This window comes from Bubalus bubalis, chromosome 16 (assembly GCF_019923935.1).
Source record: "Bubalus bubalis isolate 160015118507 breed Murrah chromosome 16, NDDB_SH_1, whole genome shotgun sequence".
NCBI classification, from domain to species: domain Eukaryota; kingdom Metazoa; phylum Chordata; class Mammalia; order Artiodactyla; family Bovidae; genus Bubalus; species Bubalus bubalis.
The window spans coordinates 40459991-40478430 of NC_059172.1; the positions used below are offsets into that span (position 1 = coordinate 40459991).

General features: G+C 37.9%; 2 protein-coding genes across 2 annotated transcripts in view; one reads left to right on the forward strand and one right to left on the reverse strand.

Annotated features, from left to right (window-relative positions):
• OVCH2 (ovochymase 2) overlaps positions 1 to 18440 on the reverse strand; it is a 91787-nt gene that overhangs the window by 42823 nt on the left and 30524 nt on the right. The window contains exon 2 of the mRNA XM_045162937.1: positions 10084 to 10154. The gene's annotated coding sequence lies outside the window, so the exon portion shown is untranslated. The remainder of the gene's footprint in view (positions 1 to 10083; positions 10155 to 18440) is intronic.
• Positions 8335 to 10452, forward strand: LOC102404501 (olfactory receptor 481-like). Its single transcript, XM_006052816.4, has one exon. It carries the CDS (start codon positions 9282 to 9284, stop codon positions 10218 to 10220), a length of 939 nt encoding a protein of 312 aa, XP_006052878.4. The 5' UTR covers positions 8335 to 9281; the 3' UTR covers positions 10221 to 10452.

The window sequence follows — 18440 nt, forward strand, 5'->3', positions numbered from 1 at the left end:
TTTATCCTTTTTTGGTAGTGGGGTGTGTGTGTGTGTGTGTGTGTGTGTGTGTGTGTGTGTGTGATGTTAGGCTGGAGTAGAACAGTTATTGTCCAAAAGTTTTCAGTTTTGCTAGGTTTCCCCCACCCTAGTCTTTTGGTTAGAAAGAACTAAACTTTGTTGGAGCTATTTTTTGGTCTTCACCTGTTGATGTTTCTAAGTTGCTGGCTTTGCCAGCCCTGTGTCTGGGATGAAAGAGACAAAAAGAAAACCCTGGGAACTCACTTCCATGTCATTCTTTTGATCCTAAGGTTTCTAGAAGTTTGTATTTCATTCTCCACTTTCAGAGTCTCTTTATGCTTGTTTCATATATGATATCCAGAGTTTTAAATTATGCTTAATAAGCAGAATAGGGAAATGTACTTCTCCTCCATCCTTCTGGAAGTGGAATTTTGTCATTTATTTTTGTTTTGATCTTGTATATCAAAACATTGCCAGGCTCGTTAAACACAGTAATTAATGTATATACTCTTTTGAATTTTCTTACATATCAGACTATGATACTACCTATGTATTATGAGAGTTTTATTTTTGTCCCCCAGATCATGTTTGTTCAACCACTTCTAGAATATGTAGATCTGTGTCTTATATTTTGTGGGATTCAATTTACTAATGCTTTGTTGAGTATTTTTGCATCTCTATTCTTGAGAAATATTATTCTATAGTTTTTTTTACTTGTGTTTGTCTAGCGATAGTGTTGTTCTCATAAATGAATTAGGAAGTATTCCCTCTGATTTCATCTTCTGGAAGAGATTGTAAATAAATGGTATAATTTCTTCTTTAAGTGCTTGATAGAACTCATCAGTGAGGCAATCTGGACATGGTGTCTTCTGTTTTGGAAGATTATTAATTTTAATTCCATATCTTCAATAGATATAAGCCTATTTAGATAATCTATTTCTTCTTGTGTGAGTTTTAGTAGATTGTGTACTCAAGGGATTTGTTCATTTTATCTGGGTTATCAAATTTACAGGCATAAAATCATTGATACTGTTTCTTAATTACCATTTTGATATCTATGGGATCTGTAGGGACATCTCTGGTCTGATAATTACATTTCTAGTCTGCTAATGCCAACATTCCTGCCATATCTGACTCTGGACCTGATGACTTTTTTGCCTTTCAGCGTGCTTTGAAAACAAATTTTTTAATGGCAAACATAATATACTGGGTAAAAGAAACTTAAGTAAACAGGACTTTAGTAATGTCATGGTAAGGTGTGGGGGATGAGGAAGTGTTCTACAGTCCTATGCTGCTGCTAAGTCACTTCAGTCGTGTCCAACTCTGTGCGACCCCATAGATGGCAGCCCATCAGGCTCCCCCGTCCCTGGGATTCTCCAGGCAAGAACACTGGAGTGGGTTGCCATTTCCTTCTCCAATGCATGAAAGTGAAGAGTGAAAGTGAAGTTGCTCAGTCGTGTCTGACTCTTAGCGACCCCATGGACTGCAGCCCACCAGGCTCCTCCCTCCATGGGATTTTCCAGGCAAGAGTACTGGAGTGGGGTGCCATTGCCTTCTTTGACAGTCCTATAACTGGTTTCAGTTTTTGTTGAGTCTATGCCCTGGACTGTGAATTTCACCAGTGCTTCTCAGTTTTTTCTCCTTAGAGTGACAGAATGACTAGAAGGGGCTGGAGTTGTGTATTTTCCTTATTGCAAGTAGCTTAGACTCTGGTTGAATAGTTTCTCCTGAGGATAGACCCTGTAAAGACGGACAGAACTTGCTGGCATATTTCAGAATGCTTCCTTTCTTTCCTTCCCCTGTTGGAAGTCTGAGGGGATTTTTCTGTGATGCTTGCTGTGAGGATATGGTAAGACCTCCTGGAAGTAAAACACTTAAGTGAGGTACCCCACATGACTAAGCCCCTTGGAGTTTTTATTTCTTAAATTTGTCTACACTGAGCCTTCAGAAATTCATCAGTTACATTTAAGGGTTTCCTAACCGAGTAGTGATTCCTTAGGAGATTTCTACTCATGAATTTCTGTTCCACTAAGGTGTGATCCTCTGTAGCTACCTGTCTGTCTTCCCAACTTAGGGGGCAGTGTGTTGCCCTGTAATGTCACTTCTCTTATGGACTAAGAATAGTTGTTATTTTGTCAGTTTATTCAGCTTTATATTGTTGTTAAGAAGGAATGATGATTTCTAAACTCTTATATGCTGTTCTACAATCCAGAAGTCTAGCTTTACTATTACTTTTATCTCCAAAGTAAGCATAATCCTTGCTTTATTAACTCAGTGTTTGTTTGTACTTATTCAAATATTTGTCAATATATTTATACAACATTCTATCCTGTGTATTAAGACCTTCCTTCTGGTTCATTTTCTTTCTTTCTTCACTGATTTGAAAACTCTTATTGATGTTCTGTTGTGATATATATTGCAATTTTTCTTTCTATTTATTTTCTTCAAGCTACCTCTAGTTATTGATTTACAGATTGAAAAATGTCTCCAGACAATTGTAGTTCTGCCTTAGATTATCTTGTTGGTCATTGTTTTCTCTCAAGCTTTTGAAGTTATTACTTCAGTGTCTTAGAGTTTCATTGTTACTGATGAAGAGTTAGTCTGGACTGGATAGTTGTTGTTCAGCCATTAAGTTGTGTCCGATGTTTTGTGACACCATGGACTGCAGAACTACAGGCTTCCCTGTCCTTCACTATCCCCCAGAGTTTGCTCAAATTCATGTCTATTGAGTCGGTGATGCCATCCAACCATCTTATCCACTGTTGCCCCCTTCTCCTCTGCCCTCAATCTTTCCCAGCATCAGGGTCTTCTCTAGTGAGTCAGCTCTTTGCATCAGGTGGCCAAAGTATTGGAGTTTCAGCTTCAGTATCAGTCTTTCCAATGAATATTCAGGGTTGATTTCCTTTAGGATTGATTGGTTTGATCTCCTTGCGGTCCAAGGGACTCTCAAGAGTTTTCTCCAGCACAATTCAGAGGCATCAATTTTTCAAGGCTCAGCCTTCTTTATGGTCCAACTCTTACATCCATACATGACTACTGAAAAAACTATGGTTTTGACTAGACAGACCTATGTCAGCAAAGTGGTGTCTCTGCTTTTTAATATGCTGTCTAGGTTTGTCAGAGTTTTCCTTCCAAGGAGCAAGAATCTCTTAATTTTGTGGCTGTAGTCACCATCCACAATGATTTTGGAGCCCAAGAAAATAAAATCTATTACTTTTTCCACTTTTCCCCCATCTATTTGCCATGAAGTGATGGGACTGGATACTATGATCTTATTTTTTGAATGTTGAAGTTTAAGCCAGTTTTTTCACTTTCTTCTTTCACCCTCATCAAGAGGCTCTTTAGTTCCTCTTTGATTTCTGCCATTAGAGTGGTATCATCTGCATATCTGAGGTTCTTGGTATTTCTCCTGGCAATCTTGATTCCAGCTTGTGCTTCATCCAGCCCAGCATTTCACTTGATGTACTCTGCCTAGAAGTTAAATAAACAGGGTGATAATATTCAGCCTTTACATACTTCTTTCCCAATTTTGAACCAGTCTGTTGTTCCATGTCTTGTTCTAACTGTTGCTTCTTGACCTACATGCAGGTTTCTCAGAAAGCAGGTAGGGTGGTCCAGTATTCCCATCTCTTGAAGCATTTCAAGACTTTGCTGTGAACCACACAATCAAAGGTTTTAGCATAGCCAAGCAGAAATAAATGTTCTTCTGGAATTCCCTTGTTTTTTTCTAGTTGTTAATGTTAGCTATCTGCTGGGAGTGCAGCTGTATGTGGCTATCAACTGGAGCAACTAACTATACATTGTCACTCCAGGTGGGTGCTTAGGCTTCTTACAACATGACAGTTGGGTTCCCAGAGGGATGAAGATGAATATTCCAAGAATCCTAAAAAAAATCTGCAAGAGGTCCCAGCTTCAGAGCTCCCAGTATTCTGGGAGTGATATTTCACTTCAGCTTGTCAAACAAGTTACTAAGTCCTAATTAAACTGAGTAGTAGGGGATTTGACTCCCTCTTCAATGGGAGTAGAAGCACAATACTTGCATTCTTCTTTAATCTACTGCAGATATATCACATCTTTAATGAATTACAGTAATCTGTTTTACATTACTGCCTATGCATGACTTATGATAACTCAACTTGGGGTTTTACACTTTACACTAAACAAAGAATGTAAAGTCAGATCCCAAACCTGTATCAGGATAAACCAATTCAATTACTTCCTAGATAGGAGTTTGTTGCTTTTATTTCTCCAAAGGTCAAAGAAGAGAAAGAAAATTCTCCTTCTCATCCACTTGGCTAGTAAGAGGATATTACTATTACCAGTTAACTATCATTACAATGAGGCTGAAGGAAAAGATCCTTGAATTATGAGTAGAAATGTGGAAAAGGGTGTCAAAGTCTCAGTTTAAACTCTCCAACTTGCAGTCTTACCAATCCCGTATTTCCAAAGCCTGCACAGCTATTAAAGCATTCGGTTCTAAGTGGTGGAGATTAGCATGTGTGTCCAGATAGCTGCATTTCTGCTTCATCTTATTTTGCTGATTACCAGCTCTCATAACATTTTTGGCTGGTGAAAATTTCCTTTATTATATTAAAGCTCATTTTTGTATTCTGAACAATTAAAAAGATTTAACAGCTTATCCAAGTATTTTGTTGAAAACATTTTCAGATATTTCATATACACAGTGTTGCTTAAACTGAAAGCTTGATTTAATTTTTGCATTATCATGATTAAACCATTAACTTTTGATTAATGGTTTCATAATCATGAGTAATAAACTCATGATTACTCATTAACTTTTTTAGGTGAAAAGACTTTTTGATTTTTTTTACATTTGTGTATTACTCTTTTGATCTCACGTGACTGGTATAATATACATATGTAGGCATTTTTCCAACATATTCTAATATATACCTTATTAATGTATGACTATGAAATGTATTCTTTATTAGGTCTGTACAGTACCTAAAATACAATTAACAATACAAAGTGGATTTATTTCTCATGTTGCTCTCAGGATTAAACTCTATACACAGTTTCATTTCCTGCCAATATGCAATTATTAATATATTAATCAGATTAGGTGATGTTATGCTCTAACAAATTAACCCTGGAAACTCAGTGTGGCCGAACACAACACATGTTTCTCTCTCATTTCCAGTATATTTCTGGTATAGTCTCTGTTCTCCATATTCCCTCAAATTGCAGGCTAACAGGAGACACCACTATCTTATTGTATTACACTTAATCAGTTCAGTCACTCAGTCATGTCCTATTCTTTGAGACCTCATGAACTGCAGCATGCCAGGCTTCCCTGTTCATCACCAATTCCAGGAGCTTGTTCAAACTAATGTTCATCCAGTCAGTGATGCCATCCAACCATCTCATCCTCTGTCATCCCCTTCTCCTCCCACCTCTAATCTTTCCCAACATCAGAGTCCTTTCCAATGAGTCAGTTCTTCACATCAGGTGGCCAAAGTATTGGAGTTTCAGCTTCAGCATCAGTCCTTCCAATGAATATTCAGGACTGATTTCCTTTAGAATGGACTGGTTGGATCTCCTTGCAGTCCAAGGGACTCTCAAGAGTCTTCTCCAACACCACAATGCAAAAGCATCAATTCTTCAGTACTCAGCTTTCTTTATAGTCCAACTCTCACATCCATACGTGACTACTGGAAAAACCATAGCCTTGACTAGATGGACCTTTGTCAGTAAAGTAATGCCTCTGCTTTTAAATATGGTGTCTGGGTTGGTCATAGCTTTTCTTCCAAGGAGCAAGCGTCTTTTAATTTCATGGCTACAGTCACCATCTGCAGTGATTTTGGAGTCCAGGAAAATAGTCTGTCACTGTTTCCATTGTTTCCCCATCTATTTGCCATGAAGCAATGGGACCAGATGCCATGATCTTGGTTTTCTGAATGTTGAGCTTTAAGGCAACTTTTTCACTCTCCTCTTTCAATTTCATCAAGAGGCTTTTTAGTTCCTCTTCACTTTCTGCCATAAGGGTGGTGTCATCTGCATATCTGAGGTTATTGACATTTCTTCTGGTGATCTTGATTCTAGCTTGTGCTCATCTAGCCTGCATTTCACATGATGTACTCTGCATATAAGTTAAATAAGCAGGGTGACAATATACAGCCTTGATGTACTCTTTTCCCAATTTGGAACCAGTCTGTTGTTCCACGTCCAGTTCTAACTGTTGATTCTTGACCTGCATACAAATTTCTCAAGAGGCAGGTCAGGTGGTCTGGTATTCCCATCTCTTTCAGAATTTTCCGCAATTTGTTGTCCACACAGTCAAAGGCTTTGGCATAGTCAATAAAGCAGAAGTAGATGTTTTTCTGGAACTCTCCTGCTTTTTTGATGACCCAACAGATGTTGACAATTTGATCTCTGGTTCCTCTGCCTTTTCTAAATTCAGCTTGGACATCTGGAAGTTCACAGGTCACATAGTGTTGAAGCCTGGCTTGGAGAATTTTGAGCATTACCTTACTAGCATATGATATGAGTGCAATTATGCGGTAGTTTGAGCATTCTTTGGCATTGCCTTTCTTTGGGATTGGAATGAAAACTGACCTTTTCCAGTCCTTGTGGCCACTGTTGAGTTTTCCAAATTTGCTTGCATATTGAGTGTAGCACTTTCACAGCATCATCTTTTAGGATTTGAAATAGCTCAACTGGAATTCTATCACCTCCACTATCTTTGTTCGTAGTGATGCTTCCTTCACTTCAAAGTGAAGTGAAGCCCACTTCACTTTGCATTCCAGGATGTCTGGCTCTAGGTAAGTGATCACACCATCGTGGTTATCTGGGTCTTGAAGATCTTTTTTGTATAGTCCCTCTGTGTATTCTTGCCACCTCTTCTTAATAACTTCTGCTTCTGTTAGGTCCATACCATTTTTGTCCTTTATTGTGCCCATCTTTGAATGAAATGTTCCCTTGGTAACTCTAATTTTCTTGGAGAGATCTCTAGTCTTTCCCATTCTATTGTTTTCCTCAATTTCTTTGCACTGATCACTGAGGAAGGCTTTCTTATCTCTCCTTGCTATTCTTTGGAACTCTGCATTCAGATGGGTATAGCTTTCCTTTTCTCCTTTGCCTTTAGCTTTTTTTCACAGCTATTTGTAAGGCCTCCTCAGACAATTATTTTGCCTTTTTGCATTTCTTTTTCTTGGGGATGGTCTTGATCCCTGCCTCCTGTACAATGTCACAAACTTCCATCCATAGTTTTTCAGGCACTCTATCAGATCTAATCCCTTGAATCTATTTCTCACTTCCTCTATATAACCATAAGGAATTTGATTTATATCATACCTGAATGGTCCAGTGAATTTCCCTCCTTTCATTATAAGTCTGAATTTGGAAATAAGGAGTTCATGATCTGAGGCCACAGTTAGCTTCAGGTCTTGTTTCTGCTGACTGTATAGAGCTTCTCCATCTTTGGCTGCAAAGAATATAATCAATCTGATTTTGGTATTGACCATCTGGTGATGTTCATGTTAGAGTCATCTCTAACATGACTGCGTTTGCTATGAGTGGTGCATTCTCTTGGCAAACTCTGCTAGGCTTTGTCCTGCTTCATTTTTTTTTTTTTTTCCCAAGGCCAAACTTGTCTGTTACTCCAGGTATCTCTTGACTTCCTACTTTTGCATCCCAGTCCCCTATAATGAAAAGAACATCTTTTTTGGGTGTTCGTCTAGAAGGTCTTGTAGGCCTTTATAGAATGGTTCAACTTCAGCTTCTTAAGCATTTGTGACTGGGCTATAGACTTGGATTACTATGATATTGAATGGTTTGCCTTGGAAACAAATGACAATCTTTCTGTCATTTTTGAGATTGCCCCCAAGTACTGCATTTCAGACTCTTGTTGACTATGAAGCCTTCTCCATTTCTTCTAAGGGATTCTTGCCCACAGTAGTAGATATAATGATCAGCTGAATTATATTAACCCATTCCAGACCATTTTATTTACTGATTGCTAAAATGTCGATGTTCATTTTTGCCATCTCCTTTTGACCACTTCTAATTTGCCTTGATTCATGGACCTAACATTCCATGTTCCTATGCAATAGTGTTCTTCACAGCATTGGACTTCACTTTCATCACCAGTCAAATCCACAACTGGGAGTTGTTTTTGCTTTGGCTCCATTTCTTCATTCTGGAGTTATTCCTCCACCAATCTCCAGTAGCATATTGGGCACCTACTAACCTGGGGAGTTCATCTTTCAGTGTCCTATCTTTTTGCCTTTTCATACTGTTCATGGGGTTCTCAAGGCAGGAATACTGAAGTGGTTTGCTATTCCCATCTCCAGTCGACCACATTTTGTCATAACTCTCCACCATGACCCATCCATCTTGGGTGGCCCTACACATCTTGGGTGGCTCATAGTTTCATTGAGTTAGACAATTCTGTGGTCCATGTAATCAGTTTGATTAGTTTTATGTTATTGTGGTTTTCTGAGGATTCTGTCTTGTCTTCTGAGGGATAAGGATAGGAGGCTTATGGAAGCTTCCTGATGGGAGAGACTGACTGTGGGGGAGACTGGTTCTTGTTCTGATGGGCAGGGCCATGCTCAATACATCTATAATCCAATTTTCTGTTGATGGGCAGGGTTGTGTTCCCTCCCTGTTATTTGACCTGAGACCAAACCATGGCGGAGGTAATGAAGTTAATGGTGACCTCCTTCAAAATGTATTATGCTAATATGTCTCTTAATGAAAGAGAGAGACTGATCCACTGGTAATTTAATTTGATTCAGAAGAGAGACAGGGCATTTCCTTCCATCATGCATTGGCATGTACTGTTTACAGTCTCACCTGTGTTGGGGCTGGAGAGTGACCAATGTGACCAGAAAACAGATATTATTTTAACAATATTACATTCTATTAATTATACTATAATATAATTGTAATAAAAATATGGATATTGTTAAATACGAGCAAAGTGATTATGTTTCACCTCTGGTTCTCATCAAATTTCCAAACATCATTGCTTTGATCAAATGATACAAATGTGAGTGCTCAGTGTGTTCTGATCTGAGCCATTGGTATTTTGTGAGTATCTTTGGACTTAAGATAGTGTACATTAATATTGTCAAATCATGAATAATGTAAATATATTTGGGAACATTTTGTAAAGTATTAGCATTAGGCTAAATTGAGATCAATGTTCTAACTTTTTTGATAGGTTGGCTGGTAAAGTAAATATGTGAATTATGAGATCATTCCATTTAATTTAATATCCACTGATTTTCATTTCAAAAGGCATCATTCCAAGTAAGATGGAGATTGGAAACCACACAATGGTGACAGAATTCGTTATTTTGGGGTTAACGGAGCATCCTACACTTTGCTCCATCTTCTTTGTGGTTTTTGTAGGAATCTATGTTGCTACCATATTGGGCAATATCAGCATTATCACATTAATTCACGGAACCCCTCAGCTTCACACCCCGATGTATCTATTCCTCAGCCATCTGGCCTTTGTGGACATTGGTTACTCCTCATCAGTCACACCTATTATGATTGTGAGTTTCCTAGAAGTAAAGACTACTATCCCAGTTGCTGGCTGTATAGCTCAGCTTGGCTCTGATGTTATCTTTGGAACAGCTGAGTGCTTCCTTTTGGCTGCCATGGCCTATGATCGCTACGTGGCCATCTGTTCGCCACTTCTATACTCTACACACATGTCTCCCAGGGTCTGCGTCATCTTACTGATTGCTTCCTACCTGGGAGGATGTGTGAATGCTTCATCATTTATCGGATGTTTACTGAGCCTGACTTTCTGTGGACCAAATAAAATCAACCATTTCTTCTGTGACCTGCCACCACTAGTGAAGCTCTCTTGTACCCATGTTTATGTTGCCGAAATATCTCCTGCCATCTCAGCTGGGTCAATAATTGTAATCACACTGTTTACCATAATTGTTTCATATCTACACATCCTCCACTCAATTCTGAAGATGCGCTCTACAGAGGGAAGGTCCAAGGCCTTCTCTACTTGCACTTCCCACCTCACTGCAGTCACTTTGTTTTATGGGACAGTCACATTTGTTTATGTCATACCGAAGTCAAGCTACTCACCTGACCACATCAAAGTGGTATCTGTCTTCTACACAGTGGTGATCCCCATGTTGAACCCTCTGATCTACAGTCTGAGGAACAAAGAGGTGAAAGAGGCCATGAGAAAACTGATGACTAAAATACATCAGTCATTTTGAAACAAATGCAATGTGAATCCGGAAACTGCAAAAAAATAATTTCAAGAACTTTTGATGGGGACTTCTATGGTGATCCAGTGGCTAAGAATCCACACTACCAGGGCAGGAGGACCTGGTTAGGGAATGATCCCACATGCTGCAACCAAAGATCCTGCATGCTGCAATGAAGATCAAAGATCCTGCATGCTGCAATTAAGACCCAGCCAAGTAAATAAATAAAAATAAATATTAAAAAACATACACGATGAGTGTTTATGTTGTCCATTAGTCTTATCATTTTATGTGAAGACCTAAACATAAAATGCCCAAACATTGATTTATGCCAATTTTAACTTATAATTTTCTACAGTCACAGAGTACAGCATTTTTGTGAAAATCTGCTAGGTTCAAATGAAATGTGTATATTTCAGGATGAAGATATCTAGAGAATATATTTTTACTTCTTCTCTTCTCTGTTCATTATTTAGAGACTCTGATTAGAGGGTGTTTTTTTTCCTTCTGTCAAATTATACAGTTTAAAAAGTCATCTTATAAATTAACATCTCAAAAGGCATCATGTACGCAACTAGAAATGCAACTGATGGTGGTGTCGACAGTGCGGGTTACTTTCTATGGAAGACTTGGTTTCTCTTATACGGGGTTATTATTTTCTTTGGGAATAGTGATGCTGAAGTCTAGAAAAGCTTCATTCCCATCTAATCTAAGCCAGACCAAAAGAATTTGTTCTATACTTTTGCCACCAGAAGACTCAGTCAGATAATAAAGAAATCCTGAAGGCTTAGCCTTTGAGAGTTCCCTTAAGTTTCTCTTACTTCTCAAAGATTGGTTTGCAAAGCTTGTTTTGCAAAGTTTGGCTTGAACCTTTGCAGACAAGCCTTTGAGTAGTAGGAAAAACTACTGGGGAGTAGTGGGCAGGAATGGGGGTTAAGGCATAGTGGAGCTTTCTTTTAGCAAGCTAGTTAGCATTTTCAGAGCATAAAATTATAGATTAAGACCCTCGGCTGATGCAGACATACAATATACCTGCCATCCCTCTTTATAATATGTCTCAAGAAGGTGTTTATTGCCACTACTTCTGTTACCATTTTTACATTTGGGTTTCTTCTAAATTTCTATTTGTGCAGACAATTTATACTGTCATCAAGAATTGGCTAATGCCTTTTCTTCCCTTCAAAGTGTCTCTGTAAGGCAGACGAGACTATGCACTTGTCCTTAGGTGTGCACTCTGCTCACCTATATGGATGTCATTCCATCAAGGCTTGCTTGAATCCTCTGCTCCTAGTTCATCAAATACATAAATATGATCTTTGTTTCTTTGAGGTTTTTCTTGTTACCATATGATCAAATGTTTTTCATATCCTTGTACATTCTAACTCAGATATGAAAGTACCTCTTTGACTTATGAATATTAAAGCAATCTAGAATTGCTGAAATAAACCCAACTTTGGTTGGATTTTTATTCATCTTATTATCATTGGCTTTGATTTCCTAATATTTGGTTTAGGATGTTTGCATCTGTTTGTGAGAGAAATTGGCATATCATTTTCCATTCTTGAAATGAAATTTACAAGTGGGGATATCAAAATATAAAAATGATTTGGAAAGGGTTTCTTTGTTGTCTTTTTTCAGAAGAACTTTTTATAGGATCAGTGATATTTATACCTATAATATTTGTAAGACTTCAATGGTGAAGCCATTTGGGCTTTCCATTTTTATAGAAAACTTTTTTACTATAAGACTCATTTTCATTAATTAATAAAGAAATATCTAGTTCCTCAATTTATTTCTTTGTCATTTTTGATAACATATTCTTCAAAAGAGTTTTCCAATTTCTTTATATCTCAAAATTATATTTTATTTTTATTTTCTGTAAGATATGTAATGTTCTATGTTCATTCCAATATTGTATTTTCTATATATATTATTAATAAATCTTGTTAGTGTTTTATCAATTTTATCAGTATTTTCAAAGGATAAAATTTTGATTTGTGCTTTTTTGCACTGTACATTAACTTTCTATTTCATAATTTATATTCAACTTTTACTATTTTCTTCTTTATTTCTTTGGGTTTGTATAATTTAAAGTTTTTTATTTAAATTCTTGAGAAGCCTTGAAAAAGACACTTTGATAACAGTTTTCCATCTTTTTTGCAATATGCCATGTAAAAAATCACTTTAGTGGCTCTGCTAATATCAAAGACTTTAAGTCAAAAAGACTTTTGTCTCTAGAAACAAAAAAGATCATTACACAGATATTAAAATATCAATTCAACAGGAAAATATAACAATTGTAAATATATTTGCACTTAACAGGGGCTTGCCTGGTGGCTCAGGTGGTGAAAGAGTCTGCCTGCAATGCGGGAGACCCAGGTTTGATCCCTGGGTCAGGAAGATCCCCTGGAGAAAGGAATGGCTACCCACTGCAGTATTCGTGCCTGGAGAATTCCATGGACAGAGGAGCCTGGCAGACTACAGTCCATGGGGTCACAAAGAGCCAGACATGACTAAGCAATTAACTCTTTCACTTTTTATGCACTCAATATCAAAACACCTAAATGAAACAAATATCGATAAACCTGAAAGGATAAATCGACAATACAATCATAGTATTTTTAAATACTCCAGTGTCAATAATGGACAGAACACCTGGACAGAAAATTAGTAAAGAAATAACAGATTTGAACATTATAGACCAAAGAGGGGCTTCCTTGGTGGCTCAGTTGGTAAAGAATCCACCTACGATTCAGGAGACCTCTTGCAATGCAGGAGACCTGGGTTCATCCCTGGGTCAGGAAGATCCCCTGGAGAAGGAAATGACAACCCACTCCAGTATTCTTCCCTGGGAAATCCCATGGACAGAGGACCCTGGCAGGCTACAGTCCATGGGGTCCAAAGAGTCAGACATAGCAACTAAACCAACCAACCAAACAGACCAAGTGAGCCTAACAGACATACACAGGACTTTTCACCCAATGGCAGAAGGAAACACATTGTTCTCAAGCACACACTTCAGCACTGACCACATATGAGATCACAAAATAGTTCTTAACAAAATTAAGAAAATTGAAATTATACTAGTTATATATAAGTATCTTTTCCAAGGAAGCTAAATAACACACTCTTGAACAAGCACTGGGTCACAGAATATCAAAAGAAAGTGTATAAATATCTTGAGATAAATGAAGAGGGAAATGCAACTAATAAAACTTTTGATATGCAGCTAATGTAGTACCAAAAGGGAAGTTTATAGTGATATATGTCTACATTTAAAAGAAAGAAAAATTTAAGATAAAGAACTGAACTTTATATCTCAAGGGACTAGAAAAAGAAGAAAAAACCCAGCATTAGCAGAAGGAAGGAAATAGTAAAGATTACAACAGAAACAATTCAAATAGAGAATAGAAAAATAATTTTAAAAATCTATAAAGTTAAGACTGAATTTTAAAAAATAAACCAAGTAGACAAATCTATAGTTAGACTAAAGAGAGGGCTCAATAAATAAAATCATAAGTGAAAGAAGAAACATTAAATGGATGCCTCAGAAATAAAAAAGTATCATAAGGGATTAATATAAATGTATGTGAACAAATTGGATAACCTAGAAACATGCACAAATCCTAGAAGCAAACAACTATTAAGACTGAATCAAGAATAAATAGAAAGTTAAAATGGAATTATCACATGATTCTACAATACCACTTCTGGATATATGTCTGAAGGAAACGAAAACATTATCTCAAAGGAGATACATATGTTCCCACGTTTACTGCAGCATTATTCACCATATCCAAGACATAGAAATAACCTAAGTGTCCATCAACATATAAATGGATAAAGAAAATGTAATATATATGCCACAGTGCACACATACAATGTAAGACAATTGACAATTGTATTGGTCTATACAAAAGAATCAACTCAAAATGGATTAAAGACTTATATGTAAGACCTAAAACTGTAAGAATAAAACCCCTAGAAGAAAACATAGGGGAAAAAGATTCATGTCATTGGCTTTGGCAGTGATTTGTTTAATACCAAATGGAAAGCACAGGCAATAAAAATAAAAATGGACACGTGAGACTGCATCAAACTAAAAAGCTTCTGCACAGCATGGAAATAAGAGTGAAAAGACAACTATAGAATAGGAGAAAATGTTTGCAAACTATGCATCTGATAAGGAGTTGATTTCCAAAATATGTAAGGAATTAATACAACTCTACAGCATAAAAACTAATAACTCAATTCAAAAATGGGCTAAAAACTCGAATAGACTTATCCAAAGAATACATAGAGGTAGCTACCAGGTATATGAAAAGGTGCTGAACGTCACTAATCATCAAGTAAAAACAAATCAAAACCAGAATGAGATATCACCTCACAAATATCAGGATAGCTGTCACAAAGTAAAACAAAACCAAGACAAGTATCAGTGAGGATATGGAGAAGGAGGAAACTCTTGTACAATTTTGTGGAAAATGAAAAATGATGCAGTTGGTATGGTAAACAGTGGGACAGTCCCTCAAATAATTAAAAATAGAACTACCATATAATGTACTAATCCCACCTCTAGATATTTACCTAAAACAAAACTGAAATCAGTATCTCAGAGATATTAGCACTCTCATGTTCACTGTGGCACTATTAACAGCAGCCAAAAATATGGAAGCAATGTAAATATCCATCAACAGAGAAATAGATCAAGAAATTTTGGTAGACATGGAATAATAATGGAATATTATTGTCTTAAAAAGAAAGGCATTCTGCAGTAGTGATAACATAGATGAACCTGGAGAACATTATGCTAAGTGAAATAAGCCAGTTATAGGACAGGACTGCATGATTCTAATTTATAAGGTATCTACAAGAGTCAAGTTCACAGGAGAAGCTGCAACAAGATGGCATGATGATTCTCAGGGGCTGAGGTTCAAGTGAAATGAGGAGACATAAATCAATAGACATAAAGTTTCAGTTAAGCAACATGAATAAATTGTAGAGATCTGCTATAAAATATTTTATCTGTACAATATTATACTGTATACTTTAAAACCCATTAAGAGAATAAGTCTCATGCTAACTGTTCTTATCACAATAAAATTAACATTAAAAATAGATTATTTATTCACTCATTCATTCATTCATTTAGTACTGCTATGTACCAGGTACGGTGCAATATTCTAAATATAGAGTGTTGACCAAGGTAGATAGGACCCCTTCCTCATGGAAGTTGTAGGACAGTGGGTAAAAAAGACATCATGCAATTATTCACCACAGTACCTATACAATTAAAAGTGTGCAAGTGCAAAACATATTTCAGAATTCTATGAAATTGTTTGCCAGGAGAATAGGACTTAGTCTAAGGTATCAGGGGAGGTTTCAGTAGTGAAATAAATTTATTTAAATCTGAGATCTAAGGTGACTAGAAGTTAGTCTTTCACTGGAAGGGGTTGAGTGATGGATACAATTATAAAATGGTTTGTAGTTGGGTAAAGATAGAGATGTGGGAGTATCTATCTTTAGGTCATAGCACAGTGTATGACAGACAGAAAGACTGTTTTAAAAATTGTTGAACACTAAATTAATAAATATCTATTTACTGCCACCTATATTCCCAAATCAAATCCAAGATGGTGGAGTAGTCTACACTCATTTTCCCCTGCGAGAACTCCAAAATTGTGATCAGCTGCTGAACAACTATTGACAGGAGAATGTTGAAACTCACCAAAAAAAGATACCCCATGACCAAGGGCAAAGAAGAAGCTGCAGCAAGATGGTGGGAAGGGGGTTTAAAATCAAACCTCATAGCCGCCAGAGATGCTTGGAGGGCACAAACAAAACCATGTGCACACCAGGACCAAGGGAAAGGAGCAGTGACCCCCAAAGAGACTGAGACAGACCTGCTTTTCAGTGTTTTAGGGTCTCTGCAGAGGCATGAGTGAGCAGCAGCCTGCTGTGGAGACAGAGGCTCCAGAATAGCAGTCCTGGGAGGTGTAATGTGTAGCATAAGTCCTTTTGTAGGAGGTGGTCATTAGTTCTACTATAGAGCCACTGGGTAGGCGACTCACAAACTGAAGAACAATCATACCAAAGAAGTTCTCACACTGCTGCTAAAGTTCTAGGCCACACAAGAGACTTCCCAATCTGGGGATCTGGTAAAGGGACTGAGCATAGCCAGGGACTTTGACTTCGATGGTCAGCAGGATTTGATTACAGAACTTCCAGTGTACTGGGGAAGCACAGACTCTTGGAGGACACAAACAAAACCTTGTGTGCACCAGGACCCAGGAGAAAGGAGCAGTGACCCCCACAAGAGACTGAGCCAGACTTGCCTGTGTGTGCTTGGGAGTCTGTGGCAGAGGCATGAGTTGACAGTGGCCTGCTGCAGGGTCAGGGGCACTGACTATACCAGTCTTGGGAGGCCCAGCATGGCAGCTGGCATAAGTCCTTTTGGAGAAGGTCACCATTACCACCATTGCCCCTACCAAAGTTTGGCCTCAGGCCAATCTACAGGGAGGGAACACAGCCCCACCCATCAGCAGAAAATTGGACTAAAGACTTAGTGAGCATGGCTTTGCCAACAAGAACAAGACCCAGTTTTCCCCACAGCCAGTTCCTCCCATCAGGAAGCTTGCATCAACCTCTTTTTCTAATCCATCAGAGGGCAGACAAAATGAAAACCACAATCACAGAAAACTAACCAAACTGATCACATGGACCACAACCTTGCCTAACTCAATGAAACTATGAGCCATGCCATGTAGGGCCACCCAAAATGGACAGGTCATGATGGAGAGTTCTGACAAAATGTGCTCCACTGGCAAAGGGAATGGCAAATCACTTCAGCTGCTGAACAGTATGAAAGGACAAAAAGATATGACCCTGAAAGATGATGTTTCCAGGTCGGTAGGTGTCCAATATGCTACAGGAAAAGAGGAGAGAAACAGCTGCAGAAGGAATGAAGGGGCTGAGACAAAGCAGAAATATGCCCAGTTGTGAATGGGTCTGGTGGTAAAAGTAAAGTCTGATGCTGTAAAGAACAATAATGCATAGGAACCTGGATTGTTAGGTCCATGAATCAAGGTAAATTGGAAGTGGTCAAACAGGAGATGGCAAGAGTGAACATTGACATTGTAGGAATCAGTGAACTAAACTGGACAGGAATGGAGTAGCCCTAACAGTCAACAAGAGTCTCAAATGCAGTACTTGGGTGCAATCTCAAAAACAACAGAATGATCTCTGTTTGTTTCTAAGGCAAGCCATTCAGTATCGCAGTGATCCAAGTCTATGGCCCAATCACCAATGCTGAAGAAGCTGAAGTTGAATTGTTATATAAAACCTTCAAGACTTTCTAGACTAACATCCAAAAAAGATGTCATTTTCATCATAGGGGACTAGAATGCAAAAGTAGGAAGTTAAGAGACTTAACTTAACAGACAAGTTTAGCCTTGGAGTAAAAAATGAAGCAGGACAAAGCCTAGCAAAGTTTGCCAAGAGAACACACCCTCTTCCAACAATACAAGAGAAGACTCTACACATGGACATCACCAGATGGTCAATACTGAAATCAGACTGAATATATTCTTTGCAGCAAAGATGGAGAAGCTCTATACAATCAGCAAAAACAAGACCAGGAGCTGACTGTAGCTCAGATCATGAACTCCTTATTGCCAAGCTCAGTCTTAAATTGAAGAATGTAGGGAAAACCACTAGGCCATCAGGTATGACCTAAATCAAATCCCTTATGATTATACAGTGAAAGTGACAAATAGATCGAAGGGATTAGATCTGATAGACAGAGTGCCTAAAGACCTATGAACAGAGGTTCATAACATTGTACAGGAAGTGGTGATCAAAACCATTCCCAAGAAAAAGAAATGCAAAAATGCAAAATGGTTGTCTGAGGAGGCCTTAACAATAGCTGAAAAAAGAAGAGAAGGCAAAGGGAAAAAGGAAAGATATAGCCATCTGAATGCAGATTCCAGAAAATAGCAAGGAGAGATAAGAAAGCCTTCCTAAGTGAACAATGCAAAAGAGGAAAACAGTAGAATGGGAGAGAATAGAGATCTCTTTAAGTAAATTAGAGATATCAAGGGAATATTTCATGCAAAGATGGGCACAATAAAGGACAGAAATGGTATGGACCTAACAGAAGCAGAAGGTATTAAGAAGAGGTGGCAAGAATACACAGAACTATACAAAAAAGATCTTCATGACCCAGATAAC

Excerpts from the sequence above, each read along its gene's own strand:
- LOC102404501 (XM_006052816.4), top strand. The coding sequence starts at position 9,282 with ATGGAGATTGGAAACCACACAATGGTGACAGAATTCGTTATTTTGGGG.